Source organism: Callorhinus ursinus, unplaced genomic scaffold (genome assembly GCF_003265705.2).
Source record: "Callorhinus ursinus isolate GAN/ISIS: 27379988/994484 unplaced genomic scaffold, GSC_fseal_2.0 scaffold12, whole genome shotgun sequence".
Taxonomy (NCBI): domain Eukaryota; kingdom Metazoa; phylum Chordata; class Mammalia; order Carnivora; family Otariidae; genus Callorhinus; species Callorhinus ursinus.
Window position 1 is genome coordinate 76,849,241 of NW_027397074.1, and position 21,171 is coordinate 76,870,411.

At 39.5% G+C, this 21,171-nt stretch overlaps 1 protein-coding gene and 1 long non-coding RNA gene across 8 annotated transcripts in view; one reads left to right on the forward strand and one right to left on the reverse strand.

Moving 5' to 3' along the window:
• Positions 1-107: 107 nt before the first annotated feature.
• On the reverse strand, positions 108-12,581 carry LOC112811069 (uncharacterized). Of its 3 annotated transcripts, XR_012380367.1 has the most exons (4): positions 12,491-12,581; positions 8,752-8,904; positions 3,185-4,462; positions 108-957 (listed from the first exon to the last, which is right to left on the reverse strand). It is a non-coding gene; the product is annotated as an uncharacterized lncRNA (long non-coding RNA). The 3 variants fall into 3 exon arrangements; XR_012380368.1 differs by lacking the exons at positions 8,752-8,904; positions 12,491-12,581 and adding an exon at positions 7,933-8,218; XR_003204962.2 differs by lacking the exons at positions 8,752-8,904; positions 12,491-12,581 and adding an exon at positions 5,669-7,924.
• The window catches only part of LUC7L2 (LUC7 like 2, pre-mRNA splicing factor), a 58,363-nt gene continuing 45,477 nt past the window's right edge, over positions 8,286-21,171 (forward strand). Inside the window, exons 1-2 of one of the 5 annotated variants that reach the window (XM_025854979.2) lie at positions 8,286-8,677; positions 11,620-11,703. In XM_025854979.2, coding sequence (XP_025710764.1) covers positions 11,666-11,703 — 38 coding nt within the window. In that variant the 5' untranslated portion in view covers positions 8,286-8,677; positions 11,620-11,665. Of the gene's footprint in view, positions 8,678-11,619; positions 11,704-14,458; positions 14,481-18,796; positions 18,864-21,171 lie in introns of those variants that run through there. The other 4 variants (XM_025854980.2, XM_025854983.2, XM_025854982.1 and 1 more) reach the window with 4 other exon arrangements.

Genomic DNA, 21,171 nt, shown 5'->3' on the forward strand with positions numbered 1-21,171 from the left:
CCCCATTACCAGGTGGTAACTGTTGCTAACAGTTTGGTGTGTCTTTGCGGCTATTTCCTGTATACGGGCATAGAATTTTATATATATATACACACACACATACACGTACACTCAATATACACACTTTATTTAAAAATACACAAGTACGACGTGTTTAAGGTCCTGACAGAAAGGAGTAACAAATAGGGTTACTGAGAAGAGTTAATGAAGGGGTATAGAAAGACGTGGGCTGAATTACAGTCAACAAGTTGTAAAGCTCCTAGGGGCTAGCACCATTTGGGCGCTATGACCTCCATAGGCTGACAGAATTGACCCTTAGGCATAGGAATATGGCCACCACTCAACTGTAGGCCACAGGGACGAAGTCTAGAGAGAGGGAGATGGAATGAGCGTACTGACTTCTGCCTTCTAATCTGTCAAATTGCTCTTCCTCTTGAATTGTCTTATCAGCGTGAAAGGCTCCACCATGCACTTGGCTGACCAAGTAAACTTTGACTTCATTCTGTATTTGTCTCCTCACTCTCCGTATCTAATTTCTGCTTCTGCAACGGCTCTACTATCCTTTTCTCCCTCTCAGTCTTCATTGCCTCTCTTCTAGTTCAAGCGCTGATAATCTTTTGGCTGAACTATTAAACTAGTCTCCTCAATGGTCTCTTTGCTTCTAACATCCTCAAATAGAAATTACTGTTTCTGAGAACCATCAGCAGTTCTTTATCTGTGCCCACTTTATTGTCTGTCAGTTTCTTGTAGGCATGTCTCACTTATTTTTCCCTGGACTGCAAGCTCCTGAAGAGTAAGGACCATGTCTCATTCATGTTTGTAGTCTTCAAAGCACCTTCCACAGTGACTTTACATGTAGCATTATTCAGTATTTTGAATACATGGCTCAGTGAGTACTATTCACTAGGAGGTGTACAATCCAAACGGATCTGTTCATAAAGCAGTTCAAAACACCATCTGAGAGATTAACACGAAAACAGTATTAAAAGGTCAAACAAGCATTTATTCAATTAACGGATCAAAAAGACAGAAACACTTAACATTTTTTCCCTTGCTTTATTTCATCAGCATGAGTATGTTATTACCTGAACATGTTTTACTTTGGTAAAATGAAAGCAAAAGGATTAGGGTAGGTTCATGTTTTTATTTCCTTTGTTGTTACAACAGTGTATATACAATAAAGATTTGAGGCAGAGTTGCCTAACCAACATAAGATATTTATTATGGGTTTGAAGTAAGAGACTTAGGTTTTAATCTGCTTTTATAATTTACCAGGTGTGCTACCTTGAGGTTAGTTGACCTGAGCTTATCCCCTCTTCTGTAAAATGGGAATGCCAACAACGTGGTTGTAATAAATACATACAATACTTGCACAGTACATAATGAATGCCTGACAAAAAGAAAATCTTATTTTAATCATTTTACCATACTCTCATTCTTTTATCATGAACCCTTCTCTTAAATTCTATTGCCACCTGTCTTCTGGATTATAGACAGGTTTTTTTGTTTTTACAGTTTAAATAATTTGCTCAGAACATTTCTATTCATATATATTCAAACCTGTGCCTCTTACTAATGGACTTACCAAAAATAATTAGCTGAACTCAGTTTTAGAAATAGAAGGAAATGATTTTGGAACATAAACTATTAAAGATAAACTTTCCATACCAGAAGTTCTGAGAACTGAGGTTTTGGCACTGTGTTAACTTACTATAGGTTTTTTTTTTTTTTAACCTATCCATTTTAGAAAGAAAGTGCACACGTGAGCAAGGGGAGGGGGGTGGGGGGAGAGAGAGAATCTCAAGCAGGCTTCACACCCAGCGGAGCCCGATGCAGGGCCTGAGACCATGACCTGAGCCAAAACCAAGTCAGACGCCCAACCAACTGAGCTACCCAGGCACCCGTACCATATTTTTTGATGTGGTACATGCTTTATCACATTCCTTCATTTGCTGTCTCTTTTTCCCCTCTCTCTGATTTCAACTGCTTCCTCTCACTTATAGTAGCATTTAAACATGCTCAAGGCTCTTCCATCTAAAAACACTCACTCATGGGGCACCTCAGTCCCTCACACTCAGAGCAGAGTCTGCTTGAGTCTCTCTCCTTCACCCCTCCCCCTCCCCGTCATGTTCTCTCTGGAATATTTTTTTTTTTTTAAGATTTTATTTATTTGAGGGGCACCTGGGTGGCTCAGTCGTTAAGCGTCTGCCTTCAGCTCAGGGTCCTGGGATCGAGCCCCGTGTTAGGCTCCCTGCTCCGCGGGAAGCCTGCTTCTCCCTCTCCCGCTCCCCCTTCTGGTGTTCCCTCTCTCACTCTGTCTCTGTCAGATAAATAAATAAAATCTTAAAAAAAAAAGATTATTTATTTGAGAGAGGGAGAGACTGAATGGGGCGGGGCAGAGGGAGAGGGAGAAGCAGGCTCCCCGCTGAGCACAGAGCCCGATGTGGGGCTCAGTCCCGGGACTCCAGGATCATAACCCAAGCTGAAGGCAGATGGTTAATCCACTGAGCCACCCAGGTGCCCCTCTAGAATAAATCTTTTTAAATAAAAAAAAAGAGGGGCACCTGGGTGGCTCAGTGGGTTAAGCGCCTGACTCTTGGTTTCCGCTCAGGTCACAATCTCATGAATCAGGAGATGCAGCCCCACCCCGGGCTCCGTGCTCAGCAGGGAGTCTGCTTAAGGAGTCTGTCCTTCTGCCCCTCCCCCCACTCTCAAAATAAATAAATCTTAAAAATAAATAAAAAACACTCAATCTCTTACACAAATGCCTTTACAGCTTCTACATCTTCACGAATTGAGTTATTTAATGAATTGATGAATTATACTCATTTTCTACATTTTTAAATTTTTTTGAAGTTTTTTTACTTAAGTAATCTCTTCACTCAACATGGGGCTCAAACTCACAACCCCGAGATCAAGAGTCACATGCTTCTCTGACTGAGCCAGCCAGGCGCCCCTCATTTTCTACATTTTAAAACATGATATAGGCTGGAGTGAGGTATAATTTGTGTATAATAAATATACCCATTTTAAGTGTGCGAGTCAATGAATAACGACAAGTGCATACATCTGTGTAGCAACAACCCCATTAAAGCTATAGATCATTGCCATCAGTCCCAAAAGTTGCCCTGTGCCCCCTGCAGTCAATCCCCTTCCCCACCCGTGGCCCCAGGCAACCACTGACCTGCTTGCTGTCACCATAAATTAGTTTGGCCTGCTCAGGGATTTCATCCAAAGGGAGTCCTTATAGTATGCATTCTTGAGTAGGCTTCTTTTGCTCAACATACTGATTTTGAGATTAATAATCCATGTTGCTGAATTATTTTCTGCATTTTTCACTGCCCAATCATCCTCAGTGCACTGTAGTCTGGTTTCTGCCCCTCCACTCTACCAGAACTGCTTTGCAAGGTTACAAATGAGGTCACTAAACTCAGTGGATCATTCCTTACCTTGATCTCCAGGGAGCATTTTTTGTCTTGTTTTGTTTTTTAGTAAATTCTATCCCCAATGTGGGTCCTGAACTCATGATCCCGACGAGCTCAAGCGTCCAATGCTCTACTTACTGAGCCAGTCAGGTGCCCCTCTAGGAAGCATTTGACACTACTGATGATTCTTTTCTCTTGGCTTTGATGACATCACATTCTTGTTTTCTTCTCTTGCTCTAATCATTTGTCTTCAGTTTACTCTCCTGCATGTCTCTAATATGTTGACATTCTTCAGGTTCAAATCTAGGTCGTTACCTCACACTTGATATTCTTTCCCTGGGTGAGATCATCCCTACTTCCTAGGGTTCAATTATCAACAGGCTAACTCCAGTCCAAGGCCTCCTGTAGCCCTCTATGTCCAGCTGCTTCAAAGACAACACTGCTTAGATGATTCAAAGGCATCTCAAATTCAAAGCATCCAAAATGGAACCTCATCATCCTCCCCTGTAAATCTCCTCTGTTACTGACACTTGTACTCAGTAGCTCAAACCAGAAAACAGTCATTCTTGACTGCTTCCTCCTTCATACCCTCAGTTAAATAATCACTGAATTAGATTCTACCTAAGAATCCGCTGAATCTCTCTAATACTCTAGTCCAGACCTTTTATCTCTTGCATCTCTTCCCTGAACCACATGCTTGTCCCTTGTAAATGTAGCACATAAAGGCACATATTTGGCTTCAGGGTACTTGCAAGTTGTGTAGTTAATAGCTTTGTACTGCAACTGAGCTACACTTTTGGTGGGTTTGTAGGGTTAGGGATGCAAAACGCAAAGTCTAGGACCCACCAAGGTAGGCACTCTAAGAAATCCACATCTACTTGAATCTAGAACCCTGAAGTTCACCCTCAAGGAAGAGCTGTAAGTAAAAAGTCCTTGCCAAGTTTTCAGCTCAGATTTTTGTCATTTTGGTGGTCAAGAGGAATTGAGGCCTTGAACCTGTATTACGGTGGTCCTTGACTAGTAAGGTCTTCGGTTACCTATCAGAGAAAAATAAAATCTCTGAAAGAAGATAGCATTATATACTACTTAGACTTATATTATTCCTGTATATCTCTTTTCAAATACATGGTTCAACATATAAAGATAACCAAACACACAAGAAAACAAGACTCCACAAGTGAAAACCAGCAGAAACAACAACAACAGAAACAAACTACAAAAACCTTCAGATAATTGGATTTAGCAAACTCGGATTACAAAACAATTATGTTCACTAGGGTCAAGGAATAGACAGCCTTGGAAATTTTATCAGGGAACCAAAAACTTTTTTTTTTAAGATTTTATTTATTTATTCATGAGAGGCAGGGAGAGAGAGAGGCAGAGGCAGAGGGAGAAGCAGGCTCCCCGCAGAGCAGGGAGCCCGATGCAGGACTCGATCCCAGGACCTTGGGACCACGACCTGAGCAGGAGGCAGACGCTTAACGACTGAGCCACCCAGGTGCCTCCCAATAACTATTTAAAAATGACACAGTAGACTTGAAAAAGAACCCAATAAAAATTCTAGAACTGAAAAAATAAATAATTCAATTGATGGATTTAACAGCAGACTAGATACAGCTGAAAGAAGACTAATGAACTATAAAATTTGTCAAAAAAAATGTCAAGAAGGCAGCTTGGCAAGACAAGGTAAAAAATGCAGAGAGTAAAGGGATATAGAGGATACCGTGAAAACTGTCTGAATAAACATTTACTTGGGAGTTTCAGAAGTGGGTGAATGAGAAACAAGATTTAAGAATAGCTAAACATGGGGCGCCAGGATGGCTCAGTCGGTTGACCGGCCGACTCTTGATTTCGGCTCAGATCATCATCTTGGGGTCCTGGGATCATGCCCCACATCAGGCTCTTCACTCAGTGGGGACTCTGCTTGGGGCTCTCCTCCTCTCCCTCTGCTCTCCTCCCCACCACGTGCGTACATGCTCTCTCTCAAAATCAATCAACCAATCTTTAACAGCTGAATGAATCCTAAAAGCAGAAAAAAATAAATCCACACCCAGATACACCATAGTAAAACTGCAGGAAACCCAAAGCAAAAAGAACAAAATTTTAAAGCAGCCAACTATCTACAAAGGAGTGACAGACTTGGCAGGAGCAATGGAAGGTAAAAGGCAGCAGAAAGATGGAATGAACATGCTGAAAGAAAGTAACTTCAAACCTAGAATTCTATGCCCAATAAAAATACCCACCTAGAGGGCGCCTGGGTGGCTCAGATGGTTGAGCAACTGCCTTCGGCTCAGGTCATGATCCCGGGGTCCTAGGATCGAGTCCCGCATCGGGCTCCCTGCTCAGCGGGGAGCCTGCTTCTCCCTCTGCTTCTCTGTCTCTCATGAATAAATAAAATCTTAAAAAAAACAACAACAACCCACCTAGAATAAAGAAAGGCAAAAGAAAGACTGTTTCAGATCAACAGGAATGGGACAGTTGCCCACTAACAGACCAACACAAAAGCAAACTCTGAAGCAGATTAGGCAAACTTCTGTAAAAAGCCAGATAGTAAATATTTCAGTCTTGCTGGCCATACAGTATCTGTCACACCCACTCAACAATGCTATGGTAGTGCAAAAGCAACCAGAGACAATAGTAAATGAATGAGCCTGGCGGTATTCCAACAAAACTATTCAGAAAAACGGGCAGTGGGCTGGATTTGGCCTGTGGACTGTAGATTGCTGACTCCTGTCCTAAAGTTTAAACTTCAGACAAAAGGGAAATGATCCCAGATGGAAAGGCACAGATTCCAGAAGGAATGAAGAGGAAAAAAAAAAAAGTGGAAAATAAATGAACAGTATATGAAGCTTGATTTAAAAAAACATAGAACTAAAACATGGTAACAAGGGTATATAACTTCAGGAGAGGTTAAATGGAGTTAGTTTTCTAGGTTCTTTGTATTATCTGGGGGAAGTGAAAAGGTATTAAGAATGCCTGTTATAACTTTTAGGGTATCTACTATAAGAATAAAAATAAAACTTCCCAACTACTAGAAGGGGAAAAAATGGAATGATTAGAAAGCAGGCAGGAAAGGAGAGAAAATTGAATAGATAAGACAAATAGACAAAATAAGAACTTTAAGCCCAAACATGAGTAATTATATGAATATAAATGAATAAATGCTTCAATTAAAAGACAGTGAATATCAGATTATGAAATAAAAAAAAACTATATGCTGTTTTTAAGAGAGCCATTTAAAATGTAAGCAACCAGAAAGGTAGGAAGGAAAAAACTAAATTCTTTTCATTAACAATTAATTACTCAACATGTTAGTCCACTTCCCTCCTAAGGATATTGTTCCTCAGAAGATCATACTGTATATATGTATATATAATATGCCTCCCTCTAGGACAGAATAATTTGTACACTTTCCTCTTACTGTAAATTGTTTGAAGTTGTTGGAATTTTGAGTTCTTTGAATAATTGGAGGGAACCTATTTTGTCAGCTACAAAAGACAATATAATTTAAAAAATTTTATTGGCTCAATATGCATTTTAGTTTTTTTTTTTTCCCCAGTAATCTCTAACCTAATGTGGGGCTTGAACTCACAACCCCGAGATCAAGAATCACATACTCTACTGACTGAGCCTGCCAGGTACCCCCTGGCCCAATGTGCATTTAAAGGGATCTCAGGACTATTATTATTTTATGTTTTTTACTAATCTTGCTAATAGATTTTAAGTTCCAGGGTGATGCACATAAATTTTTAACGAAAAACTTTTACCATTACTTCTTCTCCAAGTATCTAGGAAGTACCTATGTCTCATTTTAAGGAATTAATATTTTACAAAAAAAGTCAAAATATCAAGCTCGGCATTTTCTGTTAGCTTATTTAGTCCTCACAACAATGCTACAAGGTATGTGTGTTTAGAATCATAAACATGAGATAAAGAAATAAATTACTGAAGGTCCCAGTTAGCAATCAGTCGACTAAGATTTTGAACCCAAGGTGATGGCAAGCTATGAATACACAGGCTTTCTTTCCCACTGTCAATGCTGCTGATACACTGAAAAGGCCTTATTCTTCAAACTTATCTTTTAAACAGGAAAAAAGAAACTTTCTACAAGATCACCTTTCCTTTCTGAGAATCCTGCTTAATTTTTATAGTTCCACATTTATACTAACAGCTTCCCGTTAAAAATAATGATAATCAATCCGAATGGGTTAGGTCATCTGTTTCTTAGTGTAATAATTTCGGGTGGTATTTCCTGAACTTGATTTATCCTAATTCGGGGGGGGGGTCTTTAGCCTCTATGCACAGATAAAGGGAAATGACCCAGATGTCAGATCTCCAGGGCTCCTTTTGTAGAAGGTCAAGGCAGCAGTGGGGAAAGGTTGAGCGTACAATATTCTGGGTGGGCCCCTGGAAACGAGTTAATCGGCCAGTGAATAATCCAATACACCCGTATCAGTTACTAAGACTGCTAACCTCAGTCGAACCGAGGGGTAAGGTCTCCACTTACTTTCAACTCGGGGTAACCCTCTGGCACATTTGCTAATTTGGGTCTGGTTCGCCAGCACAGCGTGCCGCCCAGCCCTTGCCCACTTTCAGCTGGTAGCGTGAGGTTTGGCGCCTCGGGCGGATCCGGCTCGAGGGTCGTTTAATAACCCGAGTCTCGCGAGATCTGGGGAAAAGGGGCGGGAGAAGCTCGCGTGCACGCGCCCGAGAGCCGTTAGGGTGGAACCTCTCCCGGGCGGGGCGGGTGGAGCAAATACAGTTGGACGCCAGTTGGTGGAGCCCCCGCGGGAAACAACTAAGCGCGAGGAGCGTGCGCGCTCACGTCGCGGCGACGGTGGCGGCGAGCGGCGTCAGAGCTTGAAGGGGGGGCTGACGGCCTCTGGCGGGTGGCGGTGTTGGAGGCGACAGCTTGCTTAGCCCGTAACGCTTCTGTCCCAAGACCCGACGGAAAGTGAGGGAACAAGGGTTGCTTTCGGGGGCTGCTGCCTTCTACTTACGCATCGTCGTGAGGAGCGCAGCCCGGACTCTCCTACAAGCCCTCCGGCTCCCTTTCCACACGCCTTACGGCGGCGGCGGCGGCGGCGGCAACTGAGACAGCGTCTCACCTTCCCCCACCCCTTCCCCTGTCCCCCCCGCCCAAAAGGGCCCGGTCTGCGCCCCACCCCCGCCCGCTCGCTACGCCGCCGCCATGTCGGCGCAGGCCCAGATGCGCGCAATGCTGGACCAGTTGATGGGCACCTCCCGGGACGGTAAGTGTCTGCCAGTGCCCTGGGGGTGGGGGAGGGGAAGGGGAAAGCGAGGGGAAGGGGCTCCGCGGGCGTACCTGGGCTTGCGTGTGTGGCTGAGTAAGGGGCTCCCAGATTGGTAACACGAGGTCCCGGCTCCCGTCCCATCCAATCAGGGCTGGGCAGGCGGGCTTGGGGGGCGGTGACCGAGCGGATTGGCGGGAACTGCTGCCAATGGGGTCAGGCGGGGCCTGGAGGTAGAAAGGAGAGTTTGAGATTCAATGTTGACTTGTCTGGGACGGGAGAGCCCATGTCTCTCTTGGCGTAGTCGGTCATCCCGTTTTGTGGCTGATTAGGTACCGGTGGACCGCTAAGGCCTCCGTCCCCTGAACTAATTCCTTAACCCAGAGCTTTGGGATCGTCCCTCGCCGCCGCCCTCCAGAGCATCCAGAGAGAACTGCCCCCCCTCCGCCCCCCGCCCCTTACCTGGTTCTGGAGAAAACCTTCACTATGAACCCAGTCCCAGAAGCCCACTCTCGATCCCCACAGAAACAATCCTTCTTATGGAAAAATCTGACCCAAACCATGGTTTCTTGAAGTGGGTGTGTTTGGCCCCATTTTGTGAAAAGAAAAATGTTATGGCCTGTTTTTTCCGAGAGACCTCCATTTTGTTAGAGAATTTAATAGAAGCTTTGTTCAGTAAATATTGACAAGTCTTGCATGTGCCCCAAATAGAACCATTTTGAAAATGTGGTGCCCAGTGAAGTAGAATTGAGAGAAACAACAATCCTTTTAGGCGCTGAGGATAGAGTTTGTGTAGAAAATTACTAATTGCGGATCTTTTTTGTCGTAAAGAGAATTCCTAAATGCAAAGATGAAATGCTGTTGCTTTTTTGGTGATGATAATGTATTATCAAATTGAGCTCAAATCCATGCTAATATGGAGGAAAGGTCTAGTTCAGTACTTTCTCTCTTAAAAGCAAAAACACTTGCTTATTTTTATATGTTGCTTGTTTAGGCAGATCGTTTCTTAGCCATTAAAGAAATGCTTTTTTCTTGAAAAGTTACTTAAATTGCTTGACGTAAGAGAAAAGGCACACTTATATTTTTAACAGTTGCTCTTGTAATTTTCTTGAATACTTTGCAGCAAAATATGTGAGTAGGTTAAAAAATGTGTATTGAATTCAGATATTTTTCGCAGTGCATACAGAGAATGGCTTTTCAGAGTTCACAGTTTAGTTTTAATAAAAACCCGAATTGGGAACTTGTCTTCATAGGACACATAGACAAATAGGTGGAGGTGGTAAACCTACTTGTGCTTGTGTAGAGAGGAGGGGAAGATTGGGAAAGAAATGAATTTTGTGTAGTAAACCCTTGCAAGTTAACGTTAATTAAAAATGCCCCTGCAGAAACTTTTACCTGTTCATTTTTCATTGTTAGATAAGAATGGTTATTTTATAACTGCAGCATGTCTTAACATTGCTCCTTTTCCATAATGACGGTATTGGGAAGGGACCTAATTCAGGATTTTAGCTGACAGAATAACTAATTTTTGAAGTAAAAGTATGGAAATCATGTAAGATTTTACGTGAACTTTTTAATCCTAGATGGATACCATTTTTGGTACCTTCTACATGGATTGAATTTTCTAATTTTACTGGGAGGGTAGTTGGATCAAAGTAACTGCTATCACCTGATATCACCTGATAAGTTTCCAAACGAGGTAGCCAATCTAGTATTGTAAAGCTACATTAAAATATATATATAAATATATATTCCTGTGTGTGTAGTTAGCAGAAACATGGATTTCTTAAAATCCATTCTGCTTTGTATACAAATAAATTTCCATTTTTTATGTGTATGTTACCGGATTTTTTTTGCCTCCAGACAAAGAGGATTTACCAATGAACTCATGTTAACGAGTCCACGATATTATTTAGCTGAAATGACTGGATTTTCACTGCTGTGTTGGGCCAGAAGTAAGAAACACTACTTTCAAGGAAAAGAAAAGATACCCATATTAGTTCTTTTATGTATACAAGACAAGAATCAGAACATTCTTTTCCTTACCAGATAATGAGTTTACATATTTCATCTTATGATTCAGGACCTTTAAATAATTAGGATTGTTCTTTTTTAGCATACATTCAACTTCAAGGTATCCAGGGGTAGGGGAATATGGATACGTTCCTGAATAACACCATATACTTTAAAACCATATAATGGAAAGCTTTGTATTGGACAAAGGAACAGCTTACAGGGAATGCTGTTGGGTGTCTTTGGCACTAAGAGGTGGAAATGGGGATCCAAGAGGTGGGAGAGAGATGGAAAAGGTAGGTAGGGGAGGGTGTGTTTAAGGTAGCTCTGCGCCCCCCCACTTTTTTTTTTTTTTTTTTTATTAAATCATCCCAGAGACTGACTATAAAACAACTGTTGTCCTCTGGGATAGTGGGATTCAAGGTTGCCATAACCCCTCCTCAAGCCTTAGTGTCCTGTCTCTGAGGGAATCTGAAGTGGCACAGGAAGCCTAGGGCACTGGGAAAACTTTGTTTTCCTTTCACCTCCCCCTCTCCTCCACCAATAAAAATATTTATTCCTTCTTCCCCGTCCCAACTCAGTTTTTAATTAGTTCCTTTTTAAACTCCTTGGAGACGTAAGTCTATTAAAAGTACCTTATTTTGAGTTACTTAATTCAGTTAATTATATGGATTACCTAAGCTTTATTGAAATTCTCAGACATGGGAATTGTAGTGTCAAGGAAGTGGAAAGGTAATTTTGGCTCCCTGGGCACTCCCAGAAAGGACAGTCTCGGGTGAGTGGTGGAAGTGGGGGGCTTTGGACAACCAGAGGGCAGCATGATGGTGCTGGGAGGCTGGGCAGGGGGATGACCAGGAGGTGGGAGAGGAATGCATAAGGGTGGTGGGAGGGCCAAAGACAAACTTTGCCTTCTTTGCAATTTTGCCTAGGGCCCTGGTGGTGGCAACCGCCTGTGTGCCACTGAAAATCGTGCCGATGCCTGGCATACTGCATAAATGGAAGCAGGGTACCGCGTGAGTTGAAACATTGGTCACACTATATAAAGTTTGTATATGTGAATCAGTGTAACTCATACCCATGTAACTGGGGGTCTGACTGTATTTGGATTTTTCTGATAAGGCATCATGGGCTAAGGAAAAGAGCTCTGGGCTGAGACTCAGGAGACCTGGTTTCTAGCCCCAGCTGTACCTCTAATTGTAACCTTGGGTAAGTCACTTAACCTTTTTTGCCTCAAGTTAAATCAATAATCTGTTAAGTGGGAAACCAAATAATTTCCTATGTTACACTCAAAAAATGTTGAAAAATAAGTATATTTTAAGTTTTTTTAGGAGAGAGAAACCATAAGTAGATATAAATTAGTATGTTAATTTATCTGAAGTTTGAGGTAAATTAAATGTTATAAGTACCTTTCTGTTGTAGTTGTTAGCATTAATAGAAGGAAGAGGGATAAATTTTTTCCCGAACATAGTCCATTTGAAAGGGAGGAGCAGTAAAGTAAAATTCAAGCAGCAATTTGAGAATTGTCTATGTGACAGTTGGAGGAACTCAGTGTCCTTGCGCAGACTGTAGTTATTTTTTCTGAGTTGGGTTAATTGCAAAGATGTCCCTTAGCTAAAGCTCTTTTGCCAGCAAATAGAATATGGTTATAAGCCTCTGGTCCTGACCCCTAAAAGGCCTGGCAAGGTGCAAGGGATAGGAATTAAAATGGAGGGTATGAATTTAGATTATATCCTAAGTTTAGAAACCAGGGAATTTACAGAAGTAGTTTTAAGGACTCCATATTTTTTAATTACTTACAACCTTTAAATGGCAGACATCATCTCTGAAAGGTTAAAACAGGCCGGGAATGGCAGTCACCTCCTACATACCCCCTCCCCCCACTTCGTGCCCCAAATGACCAGTGGACTAATAGAATGTAGAATATAGAATAGAATTTTATTGCATCATTAGTTGCCCATTATGGTTAGGAAATGTCTAGGGCAAGTTAAAGCTTTCAGATAATTGTGCCTATTTTTGAGGGTAATCTTTCTAAATACACAATGATGTACTTCCTTAGCTAATAGAGTATATTTAGTTCTAATTTACTATTTTTGGTGATCAGTTACATTGTGGGGTAGTTTTATAGAACGTAAAATTAAAAGGGTGTACTACTCATCCTACGAGGTAACCAGGAAAATAGAGTTCAGAAAATCATTTACTTGTTCCTAATACAAATTTAGTGATACATAACTGTTGAACCTGTAGGATGGTGTGACATTGCTGCCTTTCTGCAAAATAAATCATTGAATCAAAGAAATAGTGTTTTCTTCAGTGGATTTTCTTCATAAAGTCATCTTTAATCTGTGTTCCTTGACTTGTCATCAACATTGAGAGCACTTTTTTTTTTAATTTTTCTCATTAGCATAATGAGCCATATTTATTTCTTGGTCAGTTGTAAGCCATTCTATTCCACTTGGATTGTTCATTTTAAGTGAAGGAGGCATAGCCTTTAATGTACAAGCACACATTTTTAAAAATGATAATGGGTATATCTTACTTCAGAGCTTGTAAATTCTTTTAACAAGAAATTTTGGTGAAAATAAGGTTAAATGGTAGTTAAACATCAGGCTAAATAAGAGTCGTAGTGAATATTTGACTTCATCAGAGGTTCGGGCATATCAAAACACTGAAAGCTCTGTTAACTTCCATATAGTGAATCTTTTTTTAAACAAACTTTAACTCATTTTGCATTTTGAACTCTGAATCTGAATTCAGTCTGCAAAACAGCCCAGAAAACAGTAATAGTATCATTTCATATAATCTTGTTTTGTCCTTGGATTCTCTACAGTTGTTTAGCTTTCCTCAGGGAAGCCTATGCTTGTGAGATATTCTTTTACTTTGGGTAAAGAAATAAATTGAAACCAAAGAAAAATCATTTTGTCTATCACTGCATAAGCTCTATAAGCAGCAAATAAGTGCTTTGATTTGGATAAGATGTCACATAAGGAAAAATGGTGGTGAGCTGCATGTTCAAGATAGGTAGCAGGAAAGGTGTCCTGGATCATGGTCTTTTAATGAGTCAGATAGTGGTGTTCAGTATCAGGTGGTTCGTACAGACATTAAAGCTTGAAGTTTAGGCAAGTGGTGGGCTTGCAAAGATAGGTAGATGGCTTAAAACTGAAGGTCACTTCAGTGTGGACAAACTAGATAAATAAGGCATATTCTCCTCAAGGATGGAATTCTAGAAAGGTACATGAAATGGGTTGAATCCTAAAAGCCCAGGGCTAATAGTATAGTCTACGAGGAAATATAAATGATTGTTCTAACCAGGTCAGTCTACTAAGAAGTTTTAGACGAAGAAGATGAAAGTTGGAACATTTTGCTGGAGAAGGAATGAGGGAGCGAGATTTCTAAACATTTCTAAACAGGAATCTTGTGAATTCAGCACCTGCAGAAAAGTCATTCTGTTCCCTTTTGGTTTAAATTCTCATGCACTAATAGCCGCTAGGGTAGAAATTGAAAGGCAAGGCCAAAATATATCAGTTAATCAATTTTTATAAGGTGATTGAGGTTATAGAGAAGCGTAGTTTTGTAAAAACTGAATAAATGTCATATTTTGTTGTTTAACATGGGCTAGAGAAAGGAGTCTTTTTAAATTTTTTTTCTAAAAAAAAGCTCACTAGATATTGATCCATATGTTCTAATTTAGTTGTGAACCATGTGCAGTGATGTTTCACCTGTGTGATTCAACATGAAAAGAATTTAACCAGCTGCCCTTGCTGAGTCTTTTGTCATGTCTCCTGAATGCATGGTAAATTGTTTTGTTTTTATCTTCTTGAGACTTCAGTTTTCTCTTTCAGAGTTAGAACTTTCCAGTTTTACCTTTCAATAAAATAAGTTGGATATTTATTGGCTAGTATCTATATATACTTAGCTGTTCACTGCCTCTTCATTTTGTCCTACTATTAGATTACACAGTATACCATTTTTTAGTTATTTGAAGGTATATTTTAGATCAGGATTGGCATTATGGCCCACCTGCATTTTGTAAATAAAGTTTTATATGAATACAACCATGCCCATTTGTGTACCTACTGTTTATTGCTGCTTTGCCTTAGAACAGCAGAGTTGAGTAGTTGCAAGAGACATATATGGCTGGCGAGTTTGAAATATTTGCCGTTTGACCCTTTAGGAAAAAGCTTGTTGACCAGTGTTTTGATGAGTGATTCTCAAAGTGTGGTCCCCAGACTTTAGCAATACCTGGGAACTTGTTAGAAATGCAAATTCTTGGGCTGACTCCAGAAATTCTGGGGATTGGAACCGATAATCTGTGATTTAAGAAGCCTTCTACATGACTCTGATGCACATTAAAAGTTTGAGAAACTCTGTTCTAGATAAATGTTTCCCAAATGGTTAGTCACACCTACCACCTTGACTGTTTTTTACTGTTTTCTGTTTAATATTTTCTTCATGTCAACTCACTTTCTAAAAATTAAAGTTAATTTTAAAATGAAAACTTATGTCACCAGAAAAATACAGTGAGAACAGCATGGTATTTTCAGAGAGAACTTAGACTCAAAAAAAAAAAAAGATAGCTTAGACTCTGTTGTCACACGTGCTAAATATTAGAACTTGTTAGGTGTTAAGCACCAGATGGACTTCATCATGTAGTTTTAAAGTTAATCATAAATAATCACTAAAAGATTCAGTGGTGGTTAAAATGTTGGTGAAATCCTGTTGGTGAAATTGGATAACACCTAAAATCTTTTGTATAAATCTCATACTTCAGAAAATACTGTTCTGGTTATTCATGTGAAAGAAAAAGCTGTTTGAACTGTGAAGTAGAAATGAATGACCAGAAGAGATACATACCTGTGAGATGGAGCCATCTAGGAGTCCCTAGAGAGGTTCATCTAGCCCACAAGGGTGAAATTACCTCACTTAGCTTGAATTCTCACCTCTCCAATCCTGTTTTGGCCCTTGGTAGCCAGCAGTTTTGTGGGATTTCACTGACCTGTTTCACAGTGGGGATGTGGAAAGGGGCCTGGCTCTGGGAAAGGCTACTTAGAAAAGATAACCCCTGGACTAGAAGGGGGGGGGGGGGGGGGGGGAGTGGCTGTGGTTTTATGTTGTGGATGGGGGAAGAGCAGGCTTGCTAGGAAAATAGTTGATTCATCTCAGATCCTAGAAACCATGCATTTGTATTTTGAAAAATTCCCATGTTACTTAACTTCCCTAGACATGTTGTTCTGTGTATTTACTGGCTGATGTGCTTTAGGGTATAGTAATTGTTGATAGGAATAGAATCTCTCCTTTCCTTTCCTTTCCCGAATATCCCCAGGTTGCTGAGTTGCTTTAGTTACTTCTTCCTTTCCTTAGAGATTACGGATACATTTGTTTCTCTTGTCCTTTGTCTGTGCAATAAAGTAGTGATACAGGGCTCTAGTCTTAGAGGGACTGAAAATCTAGTGGGGAATGAAGGTTTACACATGAACAGCTATGTTTATTTATTTTTAATTTTTTAATTTTTTATTAGAGCACAAGCAGGGGGAGCGGCAGGCAGAGGGATGTGATGTGGGGCTCCATCCCAGGACCCTGAGATCATGACCTGAGCCGAAGGCAGATGCTTAACGACTAAGCCACCCAGGCGCCCCCAGTTATGTTTATTTTTAAGTGATGAATTCTGTGATGCTGATTATAGGGGTCTAATTTGGCAAAAATTTAAAAAATACAAAAGACTATCAAACACCTATAGGAGTGAACAAATGTTATTTTGTATATTTTCTTCAAATTAAAAACAAACAAAACAAAACATTACAAATGAAGTCCCTCTGTTCCCTTCACACAGTCCTTTCTCCAGAGGCAATCCTTGTGAATTTGGTGTGTATTCAACGTGACACAGTATTTCTGCTGTGTCGTTTCAGTAGTTTTAAGGCTCAGTCTCCTTCATGGCAATCTCTGTTTTTCATTTTAACTTCCTTTATCATTGAGTTGTCTGTCACTTTTGTCCTTTGATACTCTCATTTCTTTTCCTTTCTTGTTTCTTTCCTTCACTGTTTTTTGATTTGGGGAGGCTCTGCTTAGCTTTTATAGCTATAGCCAACCGATGAAAATTTGTCTTTTTGGTAAATCAGCCAGTCACTTTCGCTCCGGTTCTTTTCAGCTATTTCTTCATAGCCAGAGATAGCTTTCATTACTTCTGATTTTGTGTATAGGAAGTTCTGGATGATAGAAGACAGCAGATAGCCCCAGTACAAGTGTTACTGTATCAGCATTGCAGCTCTGCAAGGAACTATTCGAAGTAGAAAATTTAGCAGGCTGCAACTTTTTAATGACTGGCTTTCCTTTGTGACATATATCATAAAACACATTCTATATAATCTTTCAGAATTTAATATTTAGGTAACAGTTTATTCAGGCTTTTCTAATGTATTTCTTAAATCTAAAAGGAGAAACATGTTGATAGATTTCCTAAAGCATAGATTCCACCACCACCCCTGCCAGTGGCCAAGATTCCTTGCTTGTGTAATGAGAGAAGATACAGTTGTGGCGAGGGTGGAATAGAGCCCTTGGAATGTAGCTACTTTAGTATTCCTGTTCTCACATTTCCATCACCATTCTGTTAGCTCTTAAATATCCTGTAAGCTTTTTCACCTAATAGCAAGGCTGTTCCCCTGTCTCGTTCCTTATAATTTTGCTGGATGTTCATAGACAAGTAGGCTGGTAGATTTAAAAAGTTATTTTAGCATTATTAATCTTTGATCATATTCAGTAAGAATGAACTTGTTCTAGCAATTTCTACAATGGGTATTGCGGTTTTTCAGTATTTTAAGTTTTTAAGTATTGGGCTTGTCTTGGGGGTTCTGATGGGATAATAGTAGTACCTATTTGTAATTATAAACCCTATGGAAAGATTAGGAGGGATAGCCTTTCTGGACCATATAGTACCCTTACTTCTGCATTTTTCTGGGGGAAAAAATTTGCTACTACTTAATGGTATGACTTTATAGGTTCTGTTAGATAGAAGTGACTAGATTTGGAAGGGACAGTGCCATAATTGGTTTTTCCCACTGCCACCTTTGAGTACTCTTTCTTTCCTTATATAACAAATACATTCCTGAAAAGTTTGACATGTATGTATCATGTCATGTTAACTGTTTCAAAGTACCTATAGTCAGTATGTTAAGACGTGGTAGTGAGTCCTTTTGCAAAACAAATTCTATACTTTGAACTGAATGGTGAATTAAACTAAGTGTATTAACATTTACATGGAGTAATAGATTTCTTTTTAAAAGGATAATTACAAATGAGTTCTTATAGATGAGCTTTAGGCTGAATTCTAAAGGAACAGCAAAGGTAGGTGGGACAAGTTAGTGGAGTTGATGTGAAACTTTGAGAAGAATGTAAAAGTAATCACACTGGTTTTTCAGTGTAGCAGTCACTGTGCAGCAGGAATCACCTGCTTTTACCTCTGAAGACGAGGGTTTCCTGGAACAGGGCAAGTTTCTTCCTGCCCTGTACTAGACTAGAGATTGGCCTTTATATAGTTTTTTAATATAGTTTCTGTGTTACTATGTGGACTCAGTAGCTGATATATTATAAGAAGTGGTAATAAGAGTGAAACATTTCTCTGCATTTGATGATTCTGAGGCACAGGGAAATGAGAAACTTTAAGCTGTTTATACACCTCTTTTTCTTGCTCTGCTTTCCTTTCACTGAAGGGGTGTGGATTTTATTTCAGAGGGAATGTGCCTATCCTGTCCTAAGCCAGTGGTGACACTTGTTCCCTAACAAGTGTACCTGTGGGGAGGGCTTTGGTTGTCACATTGGAGAATATGGGAGGGCTTTCCCTCTTCTGGCTCCATTTATAAGCTAGGGGTTGTGCTTCCATTTTGCTTTGTGTGCTGTTGAGTTTTCTTCTCTGTTTTCCCTAAGCTAAGCTCTAAGCTAATTCTATACAAAAGAAATACTAATTAGTTGTTTTTATAAATTGTTTGCCATTAATGCCTGATAATATGCAGTAAAATAAGGATTCTGCATACCATTATATATGTCAAATATTACAAACTTTAAGGTTCTTTTAATTACAATACTAAACTCAGTTCACTTTTGCTTAGCCTTCACAGTTGTTGATCACATAGCATGGTCATCCACTCACAGCTTAAAAAAATACAGGGAGCATCGGAGAGAATGGGTAAAGTAAAATTTTGATGTTTTTAAAATAGCACCTAAATCTATGAAAATTTATTTGATTTATTGTTTGTATGGGAGGGAGAGGGTGGGTGGCACTGGAGGGGGGAAGGGGTGGGCATTGGGAAAATAGCATGCACCATGTAAATTGTCAGATACCATCTAGGCTTAAGTTTTAAGTGTTACTATTACATTTAAGTCTAAGTCAGTTTCAGAAGAGGCAGGACCATAAAATAGCGGTGTTGGGATTTACAGTGGGCTTATTTTTCCCTCCCAACAGATTGAAGGGGATTTTGAGCATAGCAGTATTTGAGTACAGTCTGGGCAGGAGCTGCCTTTTTAGAGTGGCCTATCTGTATTCCCCAACGGAAACTGCCTCAGTACCATGTTAGGCCCTGTTAACTTGCTCAGAAACTTTGAGAGGAATAATAGGCATTCCAGTTTTTATTGTACACTTGCAACTCAGGTGTTCCCAAGTACAAATTACAGTTCATGAAACTCATGGAGGGGTTGAACCAAAGAGAGAATTAAAAGTTTTTACTCTGAAGTTAGTTGCTTGGTAATAAATATTAACAGAAATTTTGATGCTTCCATTCAAATGAAGAACACTTTGCCTACCAAAGTTCTAAATCAAGTTGCTAATTCTAAAAACCTAGATTGTTATGTACAAAGCCTAATTAGTTATTGTAGAGGTTCCAGGGCAGAGAAACCTCCATGTTTTTATGGGTAGGACATTGTATTGCTGTTAACTCAAATAACTTGTTTTAATCTCTGTTCGTTATTTTTAAACTTTAAACTTTGTTTATACACTAAAAATCTGGATTGAAGAAAAAAATGAAAAAAGAAAGCAGATTTTACCAAGAAATACTGTTCTGGCCTCAGCTTTGCTATTCCCCTACATGTAGCCATTTTCCAAAGCCGAATCTGACTTGGAGTATTTACTATTCCCTAAACCTTTCTGTCTTTATAAGCTTTGTCAAAGATAATACTCCAGTTTGAAATGTTCTTCTTCTTTCCTGTGGTCTGAGTCCTATCTTTTCTTTAAATTTTGGCTTCCACTTTTTGTATGAAGCCTTTTCTAACCTCTCCATCCTTGGTGGCCATTCTAGTCTTAGAATTCCTGAAGTACTACTGTTAGAGACATCCATTTGGCATTTGGGTCATGCTACTTTATTACTTCTTATTTCAATTAAATGTCCTATTTCTCTATCACCATCATGGACTCCTTGAAGGTAGAGAGCTTGTAATTATATGCCTATTTGTAACCCCATTGACTAGCACAGAGGATATGTACACTAATAGGTTTGATTCTATGATTTGGATTCAGTGTTAGTGTAAGAGGGTCATTGTTTTTTTTTTTTTAACTCAGGTTATTTTTATATGACTATATGCCCAGAAAACCCAAAGATACAGTATTTGAATTCATAAAGTAATTCTTTTTATTAAAAAATCTGGTTCATAATTGTTTTCTATTAATTGTAGTCTGCCCCCCCCCCTTTTTTTTTTTCAAATGGGCGCTGTTTTACCTGGTTTCTTTTGAAAAACATGGTTTGGGCCAGATACCTTGATAGAAACCAAAATTACCAGTATTTTTATTTTAAAATTCTTTGTTGGTTTAGCTAAATTATACGTTTCATGGCATAAGCCCAAAGAAATTTATTAAATACTGCATGGTAACGTAGCCAAATTATTTTAAGATGTTAACATTAAAGTCTCTTAAGTAAAACTTTAAAAATACCAATAAACAGATACTTAGTTGCTAGTCCATCTCAGGATATTTCTGTATCTGAAATTATTAGGGGTTTTATTATTTCATGGTCTTAAAGGTTTTTCTAATGTGTAAGCTGATATTTGATAGCTGTATTTATTGTGTTTGCAGTTATCAAATGTCTATAGAGCAACCATTCTTACGCAGTGAGAAGTTACTTTAAAATGCTTTTTTGCATTTATAGAAATATGCTTTTTGTAAGAGCTCATTGGGGATAATGTTTGCTAAATTCATATTTGGCATTATTTATATTTTATCTGACAGCTGTGTCTTCAGGGCACATGTATCTTAATATTAGACTTAATGTTGTGATTTCTGAAGCAAAAACAGTCGCCCTACTTTACAAAATGTTTGATTAGTAAAACTTCTAAGAACCTTGATTTTATTTTAAGGCCTGGTTTATGATATTATTGAGCCATTAGTTTGACGTAGCATTGAAACGATACTGTTGCTGCATGCTAAAAAGCTTAGATATTGTAGTAGGGAAGAGTCCTAGATATGTAAGGGTTTTTTCCTTCTTTTTTTTGTAATTAAAACTACATCA